This window comes from Tenebrio molitor, chromosome 7, assembly GCF_963966145.1.
Source record: "Tenebrio molitor chromosome 7, icTenMoli1.1, whole genome shotgun sequence".
Lineage (NCBI taxonomy): Eukaryota > Metazoa > Arthropoda > Insecta > Coleoptera > Tenebrionidae > Tenebrio > Tenebrio molitor.
This window is the reverse complement of record NC_091052.1, coordinates 7,806,184-7,827,415: the sequence shown is the minus strand read 5'-3', so window position 1 is coordinate 7,827,415 and position 21,232 is coordinate 7,806,184. Positions and strand designations below refer to the sequence as shown.

Below are 21,232 nucleotides of genomic sequence, written 5' to 3'. Positions count from 1 at the left end.
ATAACAGACACAAATCCACTAAATTTTTATAAACACGCCCTGACGTTCACGAGGCGGCAAATTTAAACCAGAGAAACATTTAAAAATTAAATCAAAACTCTTACACGTACTTTTATCGATTGTGCAAAGTTATCGATGTTGTCACCTTATTTTTATAATTAGTCGTACGTTTTCCTCACAAAACTGTAAATTCGTACTGTCCTTCAAAAATTCTCTTGCATACCTACGAATTGTTACATGTTTTGTAATAATAATTACATAAGATGTGATTACCAAGCAGTTTGAAAAATGCACACTCAAATATATTTCAAAGTTATTGAAACTGTTTTATTTTCACCCAAGCAAAGCAACTGCACAAGTTTTTATCGAGTCCTGAACTTTAATTGTACTCAGCGATTTCATTGTATTATTGTGAAAGAAAACAAAAATGGAAAATGGATCCACTAAAACTGGTACGTAGATTATTTACTCAGGCTAACTGAATATAATTTACGTTTGTTCAGGTTCCAAAACCAAGGATTGTGCAGTACACGACAACAAGAAGTTACATTTCATCATACCATCTGTTGTTGTAACAACACCGACACCTACAAACAGTCCAAATTCAAAGTCCAAGGAAAAATAATCGACTAGAGAATTTCTGCAATGTATTTTTATTATAAAATAAATGTAATGTAATAAATTAACAAAAATCTGCTTTGACAATAAATATTTACCGATGTAAGTGTTGCGTTTGTAGTACTGGAACTAATTTTGATAGGCTGGGAAAACTACACAAAGAATATTACTCTAATCGAAAGCATTTTTTCGAAATAAATGCGAATTAAACAGTTGCGAAAAAATTAAAAAGCAGACCTCGCTAGAAACGCCAATATCTTCTTGCCAAATAAAATCTAAACCAAAAGACGTACAACAAAACTTGAACGAGTGATTCTACCCCTACGGAAGCGCCTTTTTCGTTAAGAGTCGGTAGAAGGGTGCGTAAAATTAAAATGTACAAAAATTAATTAGGTTATCTCTAATCTTAACTAAGTATCTACAGTCAGTTATAAATCGAAATATTCTTGATGCACATTTAACCACCTCTCCACGGAATGATAACTCTTTTTCATCCACTCTACATTCGCCCTGACCTTTTCGATGGCGATGTCAAAGGCTTGACTCGCTGTACCGATGTTACTCCCGACTTCACTTCTAAATCTAATAAGCTACGAAGAATAGGTGAGAACAAAACTGAAAAAAATGTGTGAAAAATACCTCGGCAAGTTGATATTCCGTGTTCATGAATCGTGGCAAACTCTTGACCATTTTACTGATAATATTGAACCCTTCACCGTAGCTGAAACAGAGTGATTTGTAGCAAAAAAATCAGTTAGTTTGACAGGTACGTACTGGGTTAACAACTTGTTCCAGTTCGTCCTCAAGAAATCGAAAGCTATCGTGTGAGCTGCGTGGTTATCACAGACAGACTTAAATACTCTGTCGGCGTCTTGAATCCTTATACTAGAATCATTGCGGGCCAAATAGTCCAGATACCTGTTGATTGTATTTGTATTAACTATATTAAACTATGGAAGAAGTGTTAGAGGAAAGACGACATGTTAGTAGACTACAAACTAGCAACTAGGTAATCTAGGTTCACGGTTGACAGTACCTGGAGAGAAGCCACTTTTGTGTGGTGCACCCCAACGCATCCAGTATGACGTTCTTTTCAGTAACAGATGTGGTCTTCAGGTACTGGTTAAAAGCGTACTGCCACTCGGCCACATTCCCTTGTCTCATAGCCGTACAGTAGACGACGTAGCGAAGATTAGCCGGGATTCTAAAACCTCTCTGTTATCACAATTCACAAAACTGTGATCATCTTACGTTGCCCTTTTCCGTTCCATCCATTCCCTGAAGAAGCGATGGAAGATAATCGCACATTCCGAATCGACTTCTCTGCAAGCCCATTTCAAAACCACTTTCCGAATTCTTTGCTTCAGGTATAGATCAGAGTCGTAATCGTTATCGTCGAGAATAATTCTGTATGACTTCCTGAAAATCGTTGCTTGGAATTTCTCGAACAGACCGAAAGCCGGCGTCGAAGACAACATGTCGCTCAAAAATTCCAATTTTTGGAACGCCACTGACGTGGGGACGAACATGATGGAGTTGTCGCGAAGCGCCATCCGTTGGACCAACTTGAGCGGGATGTCATAATCTAGTAGATTCGCTCTTGCCAGATCCATAGAATCGCTGACCAGTTGAGCTCTGATTAGAGGAGGGAGGACCATTATGTCTTCTGTTAAAAACCGCCAGTTTGCTTCGTCATAATTCACAACGTAATATCCTGCAAAAAGACATTTTGAATTCACAGTCGTCTAAGAATGAGGTACAAGTAGGTACCTGTCTGGTTGATGTTCACGAGGTACCATTTGCTCACGTTTAGATTGACGGTGACCATTGGTTCGTTCTTAAGCCACACACTCGGCTGAGTGTTGAAAGTCTCCTCCACACTTGTAGCAACTGAGATGGGCACCCACCACGTAGAATTGTCAACTAGATTGTTCGTCAGTAGAAATCTTTTCTAAAAGCAAAAACTTAACTTGGAACTTGTAAAGTAGACGTTTTGGTACTTGAGACAGAATCAGCTTTTTATTGGCGGTGTCTCGAATGGCTGTGACCACTGGAAAGCCCGGTTGCCTCGTCCAAGAATCCATCACATCCTTGACTCTGACAGACTGATCTAGAGAACCTCTCCTGTGAGCTTCTTCGGTCAAGGCGTCGAAGAGATCGTCTCGATCGGCATTTCCGTACTGGTGCTTTTGCAAATAATTAATCAGTCCAGTCTTAAACGTGTCTTCGCCTAGAAAATGGTTCATCATTCGGACAACGGAAGCACCTTTCGCGTACGACAGTTCGTCGAAAGTTTGTCGAATTTGTCTGCTGTTCTTCACCTCGAAAGAAATGGGTCGCGAGGACGGCAAAGCGTCCAAAGCAAAAGCCCGACCCGTTTCGCTAAAAATAAATTCTTCGGATATTTGCCATGTAGGCTCTGCCTACAATCAAAACGATCACTCTCGTCCTGTTTCTGTTTTGCCAACTTACAAAGTTCGTTCCTAGATATTGCAAGTAAGTGGCAAAACCTTCCTTCAGCCACAAATCGTTCCACCATTTAGGCGTCACCAAGTTGCCAAACCACTGATGCCCCAGCTCGTGCGCTACTATGGTAGCGATGGTTCTTTTAGTGTCGATGTCTGGGTCGTGTTCGTTGTACAAAATTGCGCTCTCCCGGAAGGTGATCAAACCCCAGTTCTCCATCGCGTTGTACCCAAAATCTGGAATCGCAACCATGTCGATTTTGGGGAGAGGAAATTTGATCTTGAAGTAGTCTTCAAAGAAGTGTAGGATTTTGGGTGTCAGTTCTGCAGCGTATCTGGCTTGGATACTGAGCGATCGTCGTGACCACATTTTGATTAATCTGTCTGAAGAGCCATAACCTTGCAAGTCGCTCACTACGAATGCTACCAAATAAGTAGACATCCTGGGAGTTGTTTTGTAATAGTCCCAAACCCAACCGTCATTTGTGCTACTGGAAATAAATGATTTAAAAATGGGTTAGAAGTGCTGGTGGTGTCGTACTCTGGATCTGATTTTTCTAGAGGCATGTTTGACAGGGAGGACATGTTTGAAGGTCTTCCGACAACGATAGAAAAGTTTGCTTTGAATGCAGGTTCGTCGAAGCAAGGGAAGGCTTGACGGGCATCAGTCGGCGAAAACTGAGTACTAGCCAAGTACCTAAAAACTTTGTTTTGAGTACTCAATGGAGTGATGGAACAGTTATTACTTGACTGAGTCGTCACCAGTTTCGTGGTAGTGACTCCTGTAAAATCCCTGCAAGTGGTTGTTTAAGTGCCCCGAGTACTCGAGCTCAAGAGTGTACATGATGTTCTTGTTGAGAGGTTGATCCAAAACGATTCTGTATCTCTCCCCTGTCATGTAATCTTGATTGATTATGCCCAAAGGGTTGTCACTTTTCGCCGACTTCACCACGACAGATGATCGATTGATTTCCATATTTTTCGCATTAAAAATGATTTCGTCGATTTCATCTTTAACGTTTAGTGTGATTTCGACCGTGCCACTGGTGGTCAAGTTGCTGAGGTAGGGTTTAATTTGTATTCTGCAACATCGAGACATTTATTGTGTCGAGTAGTGTACATAATAAAGGACCGCAGTTGCGCCAGCGACAATAAAAGTTTATTGGTCTTGTCAACAAGCACGACGGCCATAAATTCATGAAATGTTCCATAAGTAATAACTAAACATGTGTTGAATGCGACATCTTTCAAAAAGATTAAGTTTTTTCCTGATAAAATTTCCACAGCACACAATGAAATGGAAAGTGTGGTAGGATGATGATGGAGCGTTTGTCGTTAACGAGATCGCGGTGTTCAAATAACAACAGTATCAAAATATTTGCTCTGACTGTTGGGGGAAAAAATCACCTTCACCCAGTTTACTGCCAACCCAATTTAATTCGGTGGGTTCGTTACACCGGCCACAAAAACGCAATTTCTAAAAGAAACACCGAGATTAATCGCGAATAGAAACAAGGCACTGGTGACACATCAGGTATATATAGATTCTATCTACTCCTGTAATTTTTTTTATTGCGGTGTTTTGGCATTCATCTTTCTCAACTGGTGCCATTCGTAATTGCAGTTGAATGGACAACATTGAGAGGTTTATTTGAGATGAAAAAAGTAATAATAATCTGCCGGAACGACCAAAATTGATGATCGAGTATTGATGGGTTTGCATAACAGTCAATGTAAACAGTGGCGTAACTCGTGCAAATAAATCACCATCACTGGGAGCTAATTATAGAAATTTCGATCAATCCGGCCCACGCGTTTCGATGCATTTTTAATCGAGATGCGTTTTTGAATATGTTGCTTAAACTGGCAAGGGTGTGAAGATGTTATGTGACGAAACGTCGCTGAAGCGTCAATCCAGATGCCTCAATAAATAACTCGAGTAGATGATTTGCAGTTACTGAAATAGACAAGAAGTGCCAATCGCTCATTTCAGACGTGCATAAAACTCTTAATTGCTTTGGAAGTTAGAACCGGAGATATTTTTGTTGACTACGCGTGAGGTGCAGCGGATGCACTTAATTGCATTACCACATCACTTCCTTATTGCCGCTATTGTGTCGTTCTAGTTTGGTAGTTTTGTGCAATAATTGTCAAACTAAGTCTTTTGGGTGGCAACTTGGACTGACCTGTAATGTGTCGGTTCAATACTCCTGGGGAGTCTCTCGTCGACGTCGTCCGACCAAACGCTCGGACTATTGAAGACTTTTGACAAACTGCCATCTGACACTTCTGGCAGCGTGCTTGGAGTGTTGTACGGCAAGCCATTACTTCCGGCAGCGTTTCGACTGTCCGATTGCGGAGTTAAAGCTTCGCTACATCTAGGAACGAGGAAAAAGACTAATAGACCTACGAGAACCGCTAATAAAAGTGCCCCTATCGCCATTAGGGTGCAAAGGGATTTGGGGATGACCAAACCATCGGGTTTTCTATTGACGGTGTACTTTTTCTGGTTGCTGTTGTTTTCCAGGTCCGCCGCGGTGGGTACACCTGAAAATTCAGAAGTTAACGAAAGTCTTCAAACGTTGAGAAAATATTGACTCGTTCATTAATGAATTCTGAAAATTGTTCATTCGGTACACAAAAACCCGTCACGATGATTTATGAAAGAAATTAACACCTGAATTTGTCTCTAAATCGTGACTAATATTTGTATTGTATCGCTGTTGACATGTTTCGTTTTTTTACGAACAGGTAGGTTTCGAAACTGTCAAGGTAATGGATCTCAAGTAAAAACGAAGACAGTCAAGCGAATACTGAATTTGTGGAACAATAAAAACAAAAAGAAAGTGGTGTCAAGGAAACAAAGATGACTGAAATGACGAAAATGACAACACAGCTTTCAAGATTTTGACAACAAGTATGGTTGGCTTCAAAAAAAAAACGGGAACTGTCAGGAAAAGTTCTGTCAGATTTTATTAAATTTTTCATTTCCCGTTTTTTTTAAGCCAACTGTATGTTATAAAATAAGGTGATAAGAAACAGATGTGTGTGTGTGGGTTCAAAAAGCTGTACCTACGTTACTAACCGATTGTGAATAATAGTAGTTTATTTAACGAGTTCGTGTGTAAATTGGAGTTTTTTACCAAAAAAGCCCAATTGACACACGAACGAGTTGAATACAACGTTTTTTTGTTCCACGAGCCCCTTAAAGTCTCCAAATCGCTTAAAATCTTTAAAATTAGCTTGACGTTTCGCTTTGACAAGTGATGACATTTATCAAAATCCGTTCACACAGGAGAAAATCCTCAAATTCTGACAGTGTCGAACAAAAAAAGATTTTTCGGATCTACTGTTCTAAGAAAAATATAATTTCAGGACTAGAACACCTCTTGAAAAGGTATTCTAAGTAGCAGCAAGCGAGATAGTATGTATTTATATTTTCAAAAAATAATAAGAAAGACAATTTTGAATCATAGTTCAGAGTATTTTTTCGTAAATATTTGGCCCCAGAACAAGCAAGGACCATAAATTTAAATGTGGAAATGTTTGGGTTTGACACCTTCATAAAACCAGTCAACATTTCTTGACAGAAAATTCTCTAAATTCTTATTTTTTTGTAACTCCTTCTCTGACCACTTAATTTTCTCTTGATTTATTTAGTATGTTTGTTGGCCCGTATTGGGTGAGCTGTTAAAATAAGATTGCCGCTTCGTAAATCAAAGTTTTGGCAAAGACATTTACAGATCTGGAAAATGGCAATAACGAAAATAAAATCTAGTGGTAATTATACTTTGACAAAAAATAGAGTCACAAATTGGGTGAAAGCGGTGCGTGCGTTGCCCACGTGGCAAAATCTGTCACCGGCCATTAGAGTATCGACGATGATGACAACTGTCCAAAACGAAACCATTAGCGGAGTTAAGTGTTGAAATGGACTTCCGCGGTAAAAAGCACAAATTAAACTGGCATCAAGCCACATTAATAGATTGCAAAAATTCCTCGGCTCGTGATCGACGATTAGAGAATTAAGGGTGGCGTGACCGGTTTTGATTAGACGTCTCAATTCTGTCGATGAAGATTAATCGTTAACCTAATTTTTGTGATTTTTGCACAGTGCAACATTTGGGTTCTGCACGCTCCAAACTGGGTCAAAATAATTGGAGAATAACCTTTGAGTCGACATTTATGTGACATTATTATTTTTCCCATTGGGGCACCACACTCTAGGCCGCTTATTTTGGTCGCAATTACGATTCTAATCGATGGTAGAAATTAATCATCCGTTTGAAATTTCTCGCAAGGTAAACAAGACGATCCCGAAATAATCCGGGTGTTGTTGGAACCAGCACAAATTACCGTGATTATAGTGTCCGACCATGTTTTCCCAGTCAAGGTGTTGTCACACTAATTAGAGCATTTCACTATCACCGACGCTGGACTGACGACGTCCACCCGGTGCACTGACGCCGCCGCCGCCGTCGAGGGCCCGACCGGAGGCTCGCGCAGATTCTTCGCAACAATCAAGATCGAGCACGTCGTTTGCACCATCAAATTATTGTATTTTGTCGTCGGTCGTATTTTTAAACCCGTTTTGTTTACAGGCTGCGAGTTGCGCAATGGGAATGAGGTAAGCTGCAAAAGAGGATGCGATCGGGTGTGAATGCCAAGATTTTTCACGATTTATGACCCCCGATGCATCTTGCATTTATTTGGACAAACGCCGCTTTGCTCTCGATCGTAACACTTAACTGATTTGTTTACAAACAAGCACGAGGAAGTGGAGGCTCGGGTTATGCGGCGCTCTTAACGTCTTGCATGCGGAAACTGACACATTTGACCAGAGCCGACAAAGGTCAATAGCGAGCTATTTTCGAAACGGACTCTCCCTTTCTGACCTACTCTCCGCAAGGGACCATCGCTGGCCCACTCCTTTTACACCCTACTCTTCGTGTTCGTTCAATTTTTATGAGGAAATTCGTTGCGACACCTTTATATTAACATTTAACGGGCGTCCAGTGTATTAGGTGTCGCAACCAATAGGCGCGCAAGAGATAGCGCAGTCATATTGCCATATATTTTCACAAATATTTAGCCAACCGAGGTGATTTATTTCGGGAGGTTTTACACAATCTTCCGGTATCTCTGCGAGAGGATGTCAAGATAGCCTTGATTGGATTGGACAGAACGATCGATTGTTGAATTATTTTTCGGCAAAAATAGCACATTTTTATTGGTTCGTTTGTAATCTTTTCGATGTACGTCAAAATTTCGGAAATAAACCGAACGGGAAACGAATTGTTTGCAATGTTTATACGGTCTAATTTTGTGGAATTTCGAATACAGTCACAACGATTTTAGGCGGTTGTTTGAAAAGTACATTTTTATGTAACTCGAGATAAACAATAAAAGTCTGTAAGGGCGATTTTCCAATCATAATCATATTAGGACAGGACTATTAACTTATTTTTAGCTCATAATAAAAAATTGAAACAGCGATTTACAACTGAACTAGAAACGAAATGAATTAATTGAAGCAAAGACAAGTGTTTACAAAAAATATCCCGAAACATTCTGATTTATAGCAACATATTTTTTTTTGACACCATTACAAGAATTTCAAACATGTTTGTTCATTCTTTGGAATGGTAAGCCTCGTCATTGTCAAAATGTCATTTCTCCATTCATTTTTCAGGTTAGGTATAACACTTTATTAATTTCTTTACACCAAATACAGTTTATTATTAAACTGAAGCTGACGGGCGTTTCGACAGCAAAGCTGTCATCATCGGAGCGAAAGCAAAAATAGTTTAATAATAACATGTATTTGGTGTAAGGAAATTGATAAAGTATTATAATTGTGAACGTCAAGTTGTCTATGAAATGTTCACTTTTAAGTTAGGGTTTTGGAAGTTAAATGTTTTTTTTGTTTGACACTGTCAGAATTTGAAAATTTTCTCCTGTGTGAACGGATTTTGATAAATGTCACCACTTGTCAAAACGCAACGTCAAGCTAATTTTAAAGATTTTAAGCGATTTGGAGCCTTTAAGGGGTTCGTCGAACCAAAAAACGTTGTATCCAACTCGTTCGTGTATCAATTGGTCTTTACACACGAACTCGTCAATTAAACTACTATTGTGAATACTAATCAACATTGCAAATAAGATTTTACAAAATAATGGCGAATAACTAACGTGAATTAAAAGCAATACAATTTTTAAAACTAAAGCGTGATAAGGACAACTTTGTTTTATTTGATTTTCCTAATCTGCGTATGCGATAATAATAATTCTTTCAATCATAGGTCCCATAGATAAGAAAAAGGAGATATACTATTCCAGACATGGCATCTTGGCCACAACTGACATTTAACTGACAAATATGTGTGAACTGATGGTGAACTGGCCTTTATTGAATATAACCCAACTTTTGACTCGATAGTGCCATTTCCCTGCTTTTTTGATGTCACAAGAAAAACTTCAAAGGGATTTTAAATAATTGTCATTTATTAATGACACTAATGATTGGTTTACATAATTTTTTTAGAAATGTCAAAAAAATGTTGGCCAAGATTCCGTGTCCGGAATAATACAGTGGCGAGCAATAAATTTTGGTCGTCAAGGTCATTTTTTGACGCAATCGAAAATGCTCCATTGTAAAACAGTCGTAAATATCATAACCTATCATCATGTTGTATGACTTTAATTGTCATTTTGTTCTCATTTTTTTGACACTTTGTTGACATGGGCATAATCAGGCAGGGAATTTTTTTAAATTTGTGACAATCTAACCAAATTTTGAAATGACATTGACGACCAAAATTTATTGCTCGCGACAGTACATTATTTGTAAAAAACACATTTTTGACAGTTCTTATGCGTTGTAAATTTTTTCGTTTGGTGAGTTGATGGATACTTTAGATATATTACTCATAACTACTAAATGAAAAAATACTTATAACTAAATTTTAGGTAACTGGAATAAAATTCTAGATAAATGAAAACTCCACTTTTTTATTTCTTTCGAAAAGCTTCCGGCAAGTTGACCTAGTCCAGTTTCCGCCGTCCTTCCTCGGCGTTTATTTTATACACACTAATTATTTTCGAAATCTGCACATCTGTCTCGCCGTTTAAGCTCGTCCGGTTATGAAACGGGATACCGGACAAGATAAAAATTTACCGCACACGTGCCCCGTCATCTCCGGACCACGTGCCCCACCGATTAATTATTGTTTATTTTTTCAAAAACACATAAAGTCTTGGCCAAATGGAAAGCCGCGACAACATTTATTCGGCACTGGGCCGTTGACGAATTTATTTTTAATTTTAAGGAGAAAACACGTGGTCCGACCGAATTAAATAAATTTGGTGACACGGTGCGGTGTGGGCGCATTTAAATTTAAAAGTTTGTTAACGAAAAAATAAAAGTTTACATGTTCACTTGAAATAATAAATAAGCGACAAACTAAAACTAGAACGAGAACGGAAATTGTACAAGCGATCGTTAAATTCTGACCGAACGTTGTAAAATTTGTGAATTTTTGCCGAAAATGACACTTGCTTGTGAGTCACGTGTACACTTTAATTAAATCATAAATAAAATGAGTTGGCGCAACACGGGCTGCATTGTCATTCTGGAGATAAACTCGTGGAGTTAACAGCTGTAAACTAGATACTTTGAATTTTCTTTGGAAAAGTATCTGTGTTTATGTCGTTTTTGCATGAAGTAAGCCAATCTATAATTGGAGGCATTAAAAATATGTGAGGTCTATCTTCGCCTACGTTTACAAAATAATGATGTCACTGTGGCTCATTTAGCCCTAGAAACTACTTCTAATGCGTTCATTTCATAAATAATGTGTCTCAACAGCGAGGACATTTTTTAGTTGCCTACAAAGGTCAAATAATTTCCCACCGATTTCTACCAACACCAAAGAGACAAATTTCTAGTTCGTCACAAAAAATCGACGGTTTTGCGCATTTTGGTTCAAAGTGACTCGAGCAGAATTAGCGATGACAATGATGACCAAATAACAATGATCTTGACAATGACAATAGCCGTGGGAGGAGGGGGCGACATTTTATGTCTTCTTAAATATTGTCAAAGATTTTATTATTGGAACACGGTTTAAAATACAATGGAGTTTAGATTTTCAGCAAGATTAGTTTGTTCAGAAAGATCAAAAGAGATTTCACCACAACACCTGTTCACCAGATTGTTTAGAACAGTGTTTCAGTTGGACGAAAGCTTGAAAACTAAATGTCGAGTTGGGAAGGAAGATTTGAATTTTTTGAGGAATTTTCACTGGCATTTATTATTGTTGTGGCGTGTAACGTGAGGCGAAATAATCGAAAAGTGAAACTGGAAATAAAAGATTATCGATATCTGGGGGAGGAGCGGCGAAACTCTACACCCGATTGCATCACAGGAAAGATTTAGGTCATGGACAAAGAGCGGAGCGCCCTCAAAACAAATCAACAATGCCATCAAATGACGGTTGGGTCGTTGTTAATTTATGGCGCCCAATTTATACAGAAAATTAAAATCGTTGATTAGATTAAATTGATAAAAATGGGGAAAACGAGCACCTCGAAGGATAATTGGAGACGGAAAGTGCGAAGTTCAGAGGAAACATAAATAAGGTCTATTGAAATAAACTGAATGTTAGTCCATAGAAATTCAAGGTCTTTGAATGATAATGACACCCAACAGGTGGCTGTGATAATGGTGTTGCCACTACCGAAACATGTTAATTTTCTCGATTAATTGTTTAATTTGGTAGAAAAATTATAAATTAAAATTAGGTACCGGTGAAGCGTGGGTCCACGCCATTTTGGTATAAATTCTGTGAATTTTGGGTACTTACTGGAATACTCAGTCCTGCCAACCATTTTCGAAAATTTGGGAAAAACGTCTTAAGTCAAACTAATCACTGAAATTCGCCACACGCCGGCCGAGGTAAAAGTGCATCACCGATGCGCTCGCTAGCTGATGCGGTGGTAGGTGCGAAGTCCCATTTGTTGTTCAAAATGTGAACTCCTTTTTGGCGAAGAAGCACGTGGAGTAACGACTTGTGATTTCATTAAATCGATTCACTTCTGCTGGTGCACGGTTGGAGTAAGAACATTTTGAAAACGGCCGGTTTGCCCACACGATGTTCATTCACCTTAAGTTGTAGCTGTTGTGACAGCAACTAAATTGTTCGTATTCTTGTATGAAATAGTGGGACACTTCTGACTGATATTTACCAAACAAACGTAAACTAGTCGGTCTAGCACATGCTTCGCACAACACCACTTTGAAATAATGAGAGATTAGCACCGTGTGGGTATTGTTATCGACATATTTGTTAGCTTGTAAGATGATGTCATTTTACGCGTAAATATAATTTTATTGCTTGCTTACCCGCATTGTTAATCAAATTTGAAAATTTTGTGGGAATTCGTGATGCAACAGCGGAATTGAGTAATCCCGAAACAACGCCACTCGTCATTGTTGAAAATTTTTCCGAGATTTTGACCATAAGTTCTATTTTTACAAATATTGCAAAATGTGTTGACCGCAAACGTGCACCAATCGACAATGACAACACACCTATTATTATTGAAGTGCAGTTCTATTAAAAAAAAATTAGACGCAAATGATTTAATTGGTCCAAAGACCCCAAGATTTTGGGTAAAGAGGACACTGTAATTTATGCTTCATATTACATAAAATCCGAGTCACAAGTATGACTGTACTTGTTGGTCACTTGTCTCAATATTTACATTTCCTTATATGTAATATTTTTATTAACACCGAATCCTTTCGAATAGTTGCAAACAGTGTCGAGGATAAGTCTACGGGAACAAAATACTGATGCCACCTAGCGCGTTTTGTGTAATTTTTATTTTTATATTGTAGCCCAGTCTCGAGCTAAATATCAAATATCAGTTGTTCAAAAATGTTTTTTCTCATAAATCATATAAATATAGCAATGATGTCTTTGACTTGCTTCGTGACAATTAGGTGCACGCCAATCCTTGACTAGTTGAGGTGTGGCACTCACTTTATTTACCTTTATCGTTTTACGATGTTGATCGTAATGCGGATTGCATTTTTATTGTTATGGAAATTAATTTGGCGACCCTGTATCATTTTAAATGAAAGAGTAGAATAACATTTATCTGGACGTGTGTGTACCTCAACGAACATTATAAGTTAGATTGGATCAAATTATCTAAATTAGAAACGAGTCAGTCGAAAATATTTTTGAATGGGTTTTAGTGCGCCATTAAAACTGTAATGTAAACACAAAAATAATAAAATAATAATTGGCTTAATTTATAATATGGACCAATTACTTTAATTATTCACAAATAAAACATTCGTTATGTTCTAATTTCCGTTCGTTAATCTTAATGGTTGTCCTATTAAGTCGAGCTTATTTTCATTCCAACTGCTCAATCATCTAAGATGCGATTGATGAAACATCTGAGGTAATGGTAAAAATAGTAATTTCCAATTAATTTTTATTGAACAATTTGCAATTTATATGTATGGTTTCCCATTAACCTTATCAGTTTTTTGATAATTCAGCTGCATTTGTTATTTACTTAAGTCATAAATAATATTTTAATTGTTTAATTATAATAAACGATACAAAAAATAATTATTAATGTACAATAGCGGAATTATGTAATGTGTTTTGAGTAAGCTGAATTCAGATTGTTAAATTACGAAATTTATTGGAAGCAGATTTATTAAAGGTTCCCGTAAAATGGAAATTCAACTTTTCAGGATTTTTTTTTTGGGAATTAGGTAATTAGGTCGGCAGTAAGTTACTATGCAACAAGGTGTCTCTATCTTTAATAATTATGATTTATGACTTTCCATTTTTATTTTCAACTTTTTTACTCTCCATTTCTGCCAGTGCATTGTAACTGCATTCCAACTAAGTGACATAAGGAATGATATACAATCATATAAATATTTCCCACACCTGCAACACACCATATTATTCAGTAGGAGATTTTTCGACATATGTAACTATCTCAAATTTCACAAGAAATAGCTCAATTTCTTTAACTAGTTGTAGATTAATGGCCCGTTCTAAAACAAACCAGAATGTTACAGAATTGTCTGTTTTCGATAGTAATGAACCAAAACGTGAGTGTTAAAAATATGTTCTTGTAGAGAGTATTAATTGGCGACGGGTTAAGCACCACATGATTACCTATTCAAAGAGGGTGAAAATAAGATTGATGTAATTAAAGTTACAACCGACGGGTCTTGGAAGCTGTGGGTCCGCATGACCCGGAAATAAAAGTTTTGAAATTAAAATTATATAAACAAAAAGCTGGTGTCTAAATTCTTATAGATCTTCGGTGGAAGATAAAGTATTTACTAAAGCTTCATGGTTCGCTAAATGTGGATTACAAAAAGTTGAAGCAGTAAACCTTTCAATTTATCTTAGTTTTAATTATAAATCATATATTTACGAAAATATAAAAAAGTATCGTGACGGAGCATTGACAATGCAGAATAGTTATTTTTATATTAAGTGCGCGAAGAGAGTGTTTTTTGTGCATGAAAAGGTCTTTTACGCCGAGACGAAGGTCGAGGCAGTATAAGCCTTTGAATGCACAAAAACATCTTCGCGCACGAAATATAAACAATATTTTTTCTATAATTGATTCAAAAAATTGAAATTAAAAATTCAAATTTTTGAAGGAACTCTGAAGTTTCAATGCAGTGACCATGTTGCTAGGTAACTAATAAAAAACAGTGCGTGAAATGAAAAACAGAAATAGTCGTATGCGTGAAATTGCATTTCACACACCGTTTTGTATGGTTTCTACGGTTTCGATCTTACTAACAATGTAAAAAGAAAGACACGTAAGAAAATGACCCACTTCATGCACAGATAACTATGCGTGAATTTCAATTTTTTGAATCAATTATATAAAAAAACAATTACCAACTTGGCTTTCAAAAAATTACAATATGACAATTACGACTAATATCGCTTGCAGCTTCTTAAAAATGTGTCTAAAAGTGAAAGAAATTTTAAAAGCGTCTGGTTCGAGTAAAATTGGTTTGTGATAAGTGGAGTATTGACGCAAGTTTTTAAATAAAATATGAAAAATAGTTAGAAAAACATTGTGATGAATTAGCAACAAATGATCGTTTTAATGCCGCATAGGAAATTCTCAAGGACTTGGACATCCAACAATTGACGACAAGGTTTGAAGGATTTTTTGAAGTATGCGAACATTTTTCGGTCTTTGAGTCCCACATATTAAATGATTTGGATGGCAAAAAGTGGTTAAATTACAAAAAAAAATATGCATTGGCGCCATATTTTCTTCGCAACTTTTAGCTATTTTTAAGAAAACTTTCAACTTTCGACTAAAATTTGCAAACTTTGAAGATGAAGGGCATGGGAGAATTAATAGAGCACCTACTTATTAGAAGAAAGAAAAGAACATACAGTCGCGGACAGAAAAAAGTAGGACAATGTTTTTTTCGATAATGTAAGTCTGGTTAAAATTTTACTCTTTCTATGGTTACTATTAAAATATTTATAGTTTATTATGTAATTTGTGTTGCATATTATTAATTCCGTTTATTCTTGTCAGTGTTGTCCCTTAGTTGTGCAATCATCCGTCCTCAGCTCTAGTGACGATCCCCGCTTTGGTTACATCACTAATACGTACCATGATCGTCTTATGACTTTTTTGACCATTTTTTTGAAGTGTCATCATTCAAACTTCAAAAGTAGGCCCGGTTTACTCAACTCAATTTTAACTAAATTTCATAATAAGACTTGTCCTACTTTTTTCTGTCCGCTACTGTATGAACATATCTTTTCAACGATTTAAACAATGACATCACTATAGCATTAGCACACTAGGAGTCAAATTAACAATTTGTGAAAAGGGTTGTTGTATATCTGCGGAAATTTTTTATTGACATTTTGTCATTTTCTTTTCAAAGCATTTAAATAAATAACTTTTAATTAATGACAATTTCAATTAGAGTTTGTATTTTATATTTGTATTTTTGTGAAATGACCAGAATTCTAACCTATCTCTCGTAAAAAGTTTTCACACTATAAAAATGTAGCAATTTTATTCTGACAGTTCCCGTTTTTTTGCAAATTTTCCATTTCCATTTTTCCAAATTTATATCATTTGGAAAGTAATTTACCTTAGAGAAAACTGAATATTCAGTATTAAACATTCTGTAGGTATATAACAGTTAAATGATTCATTCTGTCAATATTAAACATTATAAGTTGCATTACTTACCTTTACTCTTTACTCAAAACTGCCAATATAACCTTAAACAAATTCCTAGCCTCCTTGAAGATAAAAAAAAATGTGATCTTATGATATACAGGGTGTCTGAAAATTCGCGAATTCCGAATTCAGAGCATTGTAGGGGATCACTTCAGTAGTCCAAATATGGAAATTAAAAAAAAATCGGGACTCCCCCCACAAAGATACAATGGTCTGAAGGTGCACTCTTTGAAGTGCGTTTTCTTCAGATAAAATCTGGAAAGTTCAGTGTTTATTGTTATTTATGGTGTAGATGATTGTGGAAACGTAACGTAAAACAATTTTTTGAAGAATAGCTTTACTTTGGAGTAAAAAAATCTTAAATTTTTGTAATTTTTCTTAAAAATGGAACGGCAACGTAGCTAGAATAGTATTTTGTCACCGTGGATATGAAGGTTGCTATGTATTGTACAAAATTAAAGTGCTTATATCTTCTTCAGGAAGAGCGAATTTTTTTTTCTAAGTATTTTTCGAGCTCCACTGGGTCCTTCCCTACCACGCTCTGAATTTGGAATTCGCGAATTTTAGGACACCTGTAAGTATTTTTTTCTATTTTGCACCTATAACACAATCTGTCTCCTCGCTGTGCTCGTCGTGCTCTAATAAACGCGTGCGACAAAATGGTGTCTTATAAAACTCGTATAGGTAATAAATTACTATTATTTGTTCTATATTTTTAAGAATATGTTTTGTTTGGTTGCTTTTACTCTTTAATTATTTTTTTTAATGATAGGAGCTCCGTCAGAAATCTTGCGATGCTCCTCCAATTTGAAGTACGCCTCTGGATACGAATCATATAATACTGTCGAGCCGTAACAGTGAAAGAGTATATTAAGGAGGTTAGAATTTAGATAATTGATTGACCAATTAGAGGTTTTGATTTGAGAGATAAATTTTTCAAATTTTGAACATAAGTCAAAGTAATCTCTTAGCATGTAAAAAACTTCCTAACGACCTCTCTAATGTTGAATACCTATTCCACCGTTCAATCTAATTAAATGGCGATTAATAAATATTTGTAAATATAAATAATATCTTGACTAGTAGAAAATATTTCCACCAACTGACCCAAATCTTCCCTTTTTTAATAGTTTTTTGCCACTGTATCGCATTCCGCCGAGCGTTTGCATCTGTTGATCGCCATTTTACGATCCCACATTGTTTAAAGCTCGTGTTGTTCTTTTGTATACTCGCCGAAAGACGTCCGTTCCATTTTGCACCGCAACCTCTGTACACTTTACATCGATTGCACTATAACAGCGAGCCCCCTCGCACGCAATTATCTTTGTCTGCGGAACTGAGCCCCACCCTGCAAAACACGTAAAATTGCAATAAAGCTAATTTCCGTGTAGGAAACAGTTGGCTCGTGAGCACTTTTATTCAGTCTAACCAGTCAATAAAACTTCCTTTGACGTCTGACAATAACTCCGAAAATAGTCCTCAGGTGCATCGTGCACGCCGTTTTATTATCATTGGCCACGTCGGCGGCGGCGTAGGTGGGACCTTCTGCATAATTTAATAAAATCGGAATAAATCTGGGCCAGACAAAGTGTCAACGCTTCCACTCGACTCGTCGACCATTTTTTACGCGCGATTCTTGATGATGACTTTTACAGGCGGGCTTATTTATTTCGAAAAAAATCTTGTTATGAGAAATTTTAAGCGGCGTTTGACATGGCAATAATTAAAATTGTACTGGGTGTGTCATATACACGGTGTCGCTGCGAATACAGTAGAGCTTTCGCCGGAAGTCACATCAGATTGTTCTTGGGAGGAGGTGACTGCTCCTTGATATTTGATACGTACAAATTGGCGGTCCGTCACCGGTCAGTGGTTTGACTGTGATAGATGGCTCTCTGCTAGTGTGGGAGGTTCCGCCCTTGCTGCCACCGCTTCAGTGTGGTCCTCCAATTCAAACACTGACAACACAATTAAACTTCTTGTCAGGCACGTTGCTAACAGTTAGTCACGACTATTGTCACCACTGTTTCGTCACCAGTAATAATTTTAATGGCGATAGATGATATCATTGATACAGTGTATCATCGTTATAAAAAAATTACATTTGTTTCGAATAAATCTATTCAAGACAATGCAGTTGCTTCCGGCCAAAGTGGCAGACTGCCTGTCGACTTTCCTTTTCCTTTGAAACATGATATTTTGTTCGGGATATTTTATACTGTTGACACAAGCGAAAATTATCGGCGGCTTCCTGCGTTCACAATCGGTGTAATCTGGGGTAAAAAAAAAAACGTAGAAATTGTTTGGGGGTATTACTCAACCGGCGCCAGTGCCACTGAAACATCCGCAGTCGAACCCTTCGGCAACTTCTAAGCCTTTTTTGCAGCAATTAATAAACATTTTTCAAAACAGCTAGAAGGTGTGTCGCACCGAACCCGATTTACAACGTAAATATCAATAAAAAATCCAGAATGAATGTGAGAATTTTGTACACCGATGGGATAGTTTATGAGACCGGCTAGGATAGTACAGCGATTTTCCCAAGACTAAATATACCCAAACCCAAACATAAATCTATTCGTACCTGGCTCAGTTTATGAAAATATTGATTCACGATTTGTCCTTTTCAACGTTAATCTATCGGCACACACAGATCTTGTTTGTTCAGGAGCGAGCACTGAAGACGATTTCGATTTCTTAAACGAGTTTGACCAAAATAGGTGCAAAAGTTCATTATACCTGTCTGGAACGAGTCTCGGGTGAAAAACGAGATTCCTGTTTATTGAAAATTAATGGAAGTGTTTATTCGGAGCGAACGATCAGTCGAAGAATGTTGTTTATTTATAACTGTAACTCAGCTGAAAAATTATATAGCGGATATTTTTTCAAATGTAGTAGAGTGTTAATGTCCGCTTTCTGCGTATTTACAAATAATGGAAAGCATTTTATTTTGTGCGTGAACTTTGCAAAAGCTGAACCAAAAAAATTCCCACAATTAAATTAGACAACAATTTATGGTGAGCTGGAGCGTGAGGAGGCTGTCTGGACACGATGTTGATGCTGAAGATCACAAGAGCGACAATGAAGAGAAAGATACTGCAGAAAATAGATCACGTTATTTTATTTGCATTTAATTACGATGGTTGTTATTTTTATTTAAAGGGTGTTTTTTTAAATTTGGCGTCGAAGTAGGCGTTGGGGAGAGTCGATTGAGATCGCACCACTCGTGTAAAGCGTAAGATTTAAACAGCTGATCCGTGATCCGTAACCTGTATAGTGCGTTCACAATCGACAGTTCAACGCCTACTTCGACGCCAAATTAAAAAAAACACCCGTTATATGACAGAACACAATAATTACTCCATTCATACTTATATTTGTGATATATGTAATTCTAATTACAAATTAAAATAACCAAGAAATTAAATATACATATTTGTTTTTATTTCATTATTTATGTTCTTCTAGATAGGAAAATATTGACTTCAACAGTTAAATAACAACTGTTGAGTACAGTCCATTAGATAAAAAGTAAGGTTGGCAGAGTTATCTCATAGTATGTACTTTTTGCTTTATATTTATGTGCTTGGCAAATTTGATCTTTGTTCTCACGAAGATTCAATAAATTTTTACACCAAGCGTATTTTAAGTTTTATGTTGGCACACCTGATTTTATATAAAACCACAAGTCAAGTAAAACACAGTTGTCATTTTCATGTTTTATTTTCAAAAATGCACAAATACATTTATTGTATTGGCTTATTTTCGACGCAAATTGCCAACTGAAAATTAATTTAGTTTAGTAAAACTTGTTTGCACTATTATGTTGCAAAATCCTATTTACAATGTCAATTATTCACAATAACACCAAACTTCTACAACATCAACCAAAGAAAAGAATCAACACATGACAATTTATCTGTGACGAGGCTTATCAATTGCTCAGGGGTGCCAACCCACTAAATTTGCTTCAATCATTTATAGTCCCTTAAAATGTTTGAGTTACTTCAATTACGTTTACACATTTTACACAAATATTCTTCCTATTTCATATTCGCACGATGTCGATTAATGTTTTTCATATTTTACACTTTGACAGATTTGTTCTCAAAACACAACTTACACCACACAATTTTGCAAAATTTACACTGCGATGGATCGTAACGCCCTCAGATTGAAGAATAATTCGCTCATTGTAAATACTTCCTTACGTCTACAGCGATAAGAAATTGCTGTTGACCTCAATTTACCGATTCAACAATTTCATAATCAAGTTTAACTCCAAAGTGTGATTTCAGATCGAAGAATTTTAAGTTTTTAATTTTAAAGAAAAGTCAAAGAGAAGAACTTGAAAAATGTTGAAAACCATGAAAATGTCAATTATTAAAATTGCAATTTTCTAATTCAGGATTTCTTACCATGAAGCATTTTTTCGTCACATAATTGTATTAAGTTTAAAAAATACGTAAAACCGGTCTGACTTTTATCAAAACCAATAAGAGCCAGTTTACAGAAGCGACATTTAGTTAATCGTAGTCAAATGCGAGATTAACTGAACACGGAATCAGATTGAACCAATCGAAGACTCGGATTCATAGGTAGATGGCGCAGTGAAATTTAATTGGAATGAATATTTAATTCTCTTTCTATAAACTCACCCTAAAGGTTTTAATGATTTAAATCAGTAGAAGTTTTTACTTGCTTTAAAGTAAAATCGATGAATGTCACTATTACCAATAAATTTTTATAAATGACTGACCCGCAAACGGCAGTAGCAGCTGTTCCAGACAGTACCTACCAAAACGAACTGATTGCATCAAGGCACTAAAGAGGTGCAATATTCTGAACCCGACCCTGGCAGAATATTG

General features: G+C 36.6%; 1 protein-coding gene and 1 long non-coding RNA gene across 6 annotated transcripts; one reads left to right on the top strand and one right to left on the bottom strand.

Moving 5' to 3' along the window:
- Positions 1-147: 147 nt before the first annotated feature.
- On the top strand, positions 148-724 carry LOC138134837 (uncharacterized). The gene is made up of 2 exons (XR_011160827.1): positions 148-452; positions 504-724. It is a non-coding gene; the product is annotated as an uncharacterized lncRNA (long non-coding RNA).
- LOC138134820 (aminopeptidase N-like) lies at positions 638-21,196 on the bottom strand. Of its 5 annotated transcripts, none has more exons than XM_069053354.1 (12): positions 21,163-21,196; positions 5,270-5,630; positions 3,830-4,165; positions 3,625-3,780; positions 3,091-3,574; positions 2,619-3,041; positions 2,389-2,569; positions 1,870-2,332; positions 1,655-1,822; positions 1,393-1,536; positions 1,258-1,339; positions 638-1,208 (listed from the first exon to the last, which is right to left on the bottom strand). In XM_069053354.1, exons 1-12 carry the CDS (start codon positions 21,179-21,181, stop codon positions 1,047-1,049), a joined length of 2,979 nt encoding a protein of 992 aa, XP_068909455.1. In that variant the 5' UTR covers positions 21,182-21,196; the 3' UTR covers positions 638-1,046. The 5 variants fall into 5 exon arrangements, with proteins under 5 accessions (XP_068909455.1, XP_068909456.1, XP_068909454.1 ...); XM_069053355.1 differs by lacking the exon at positions 21,163-21,196 and adding an exon at positions 18,949-19,076; XM_069053353.1 differs by lacking the exon at positions 21,163-21,196 and adding an exon at positions 11,948-12,393 and having other exon boundaries at positions 3,091-3,571.
- Between the last annotated feature and the right edge of the window lie 36 nt (positions 21,197-21,232).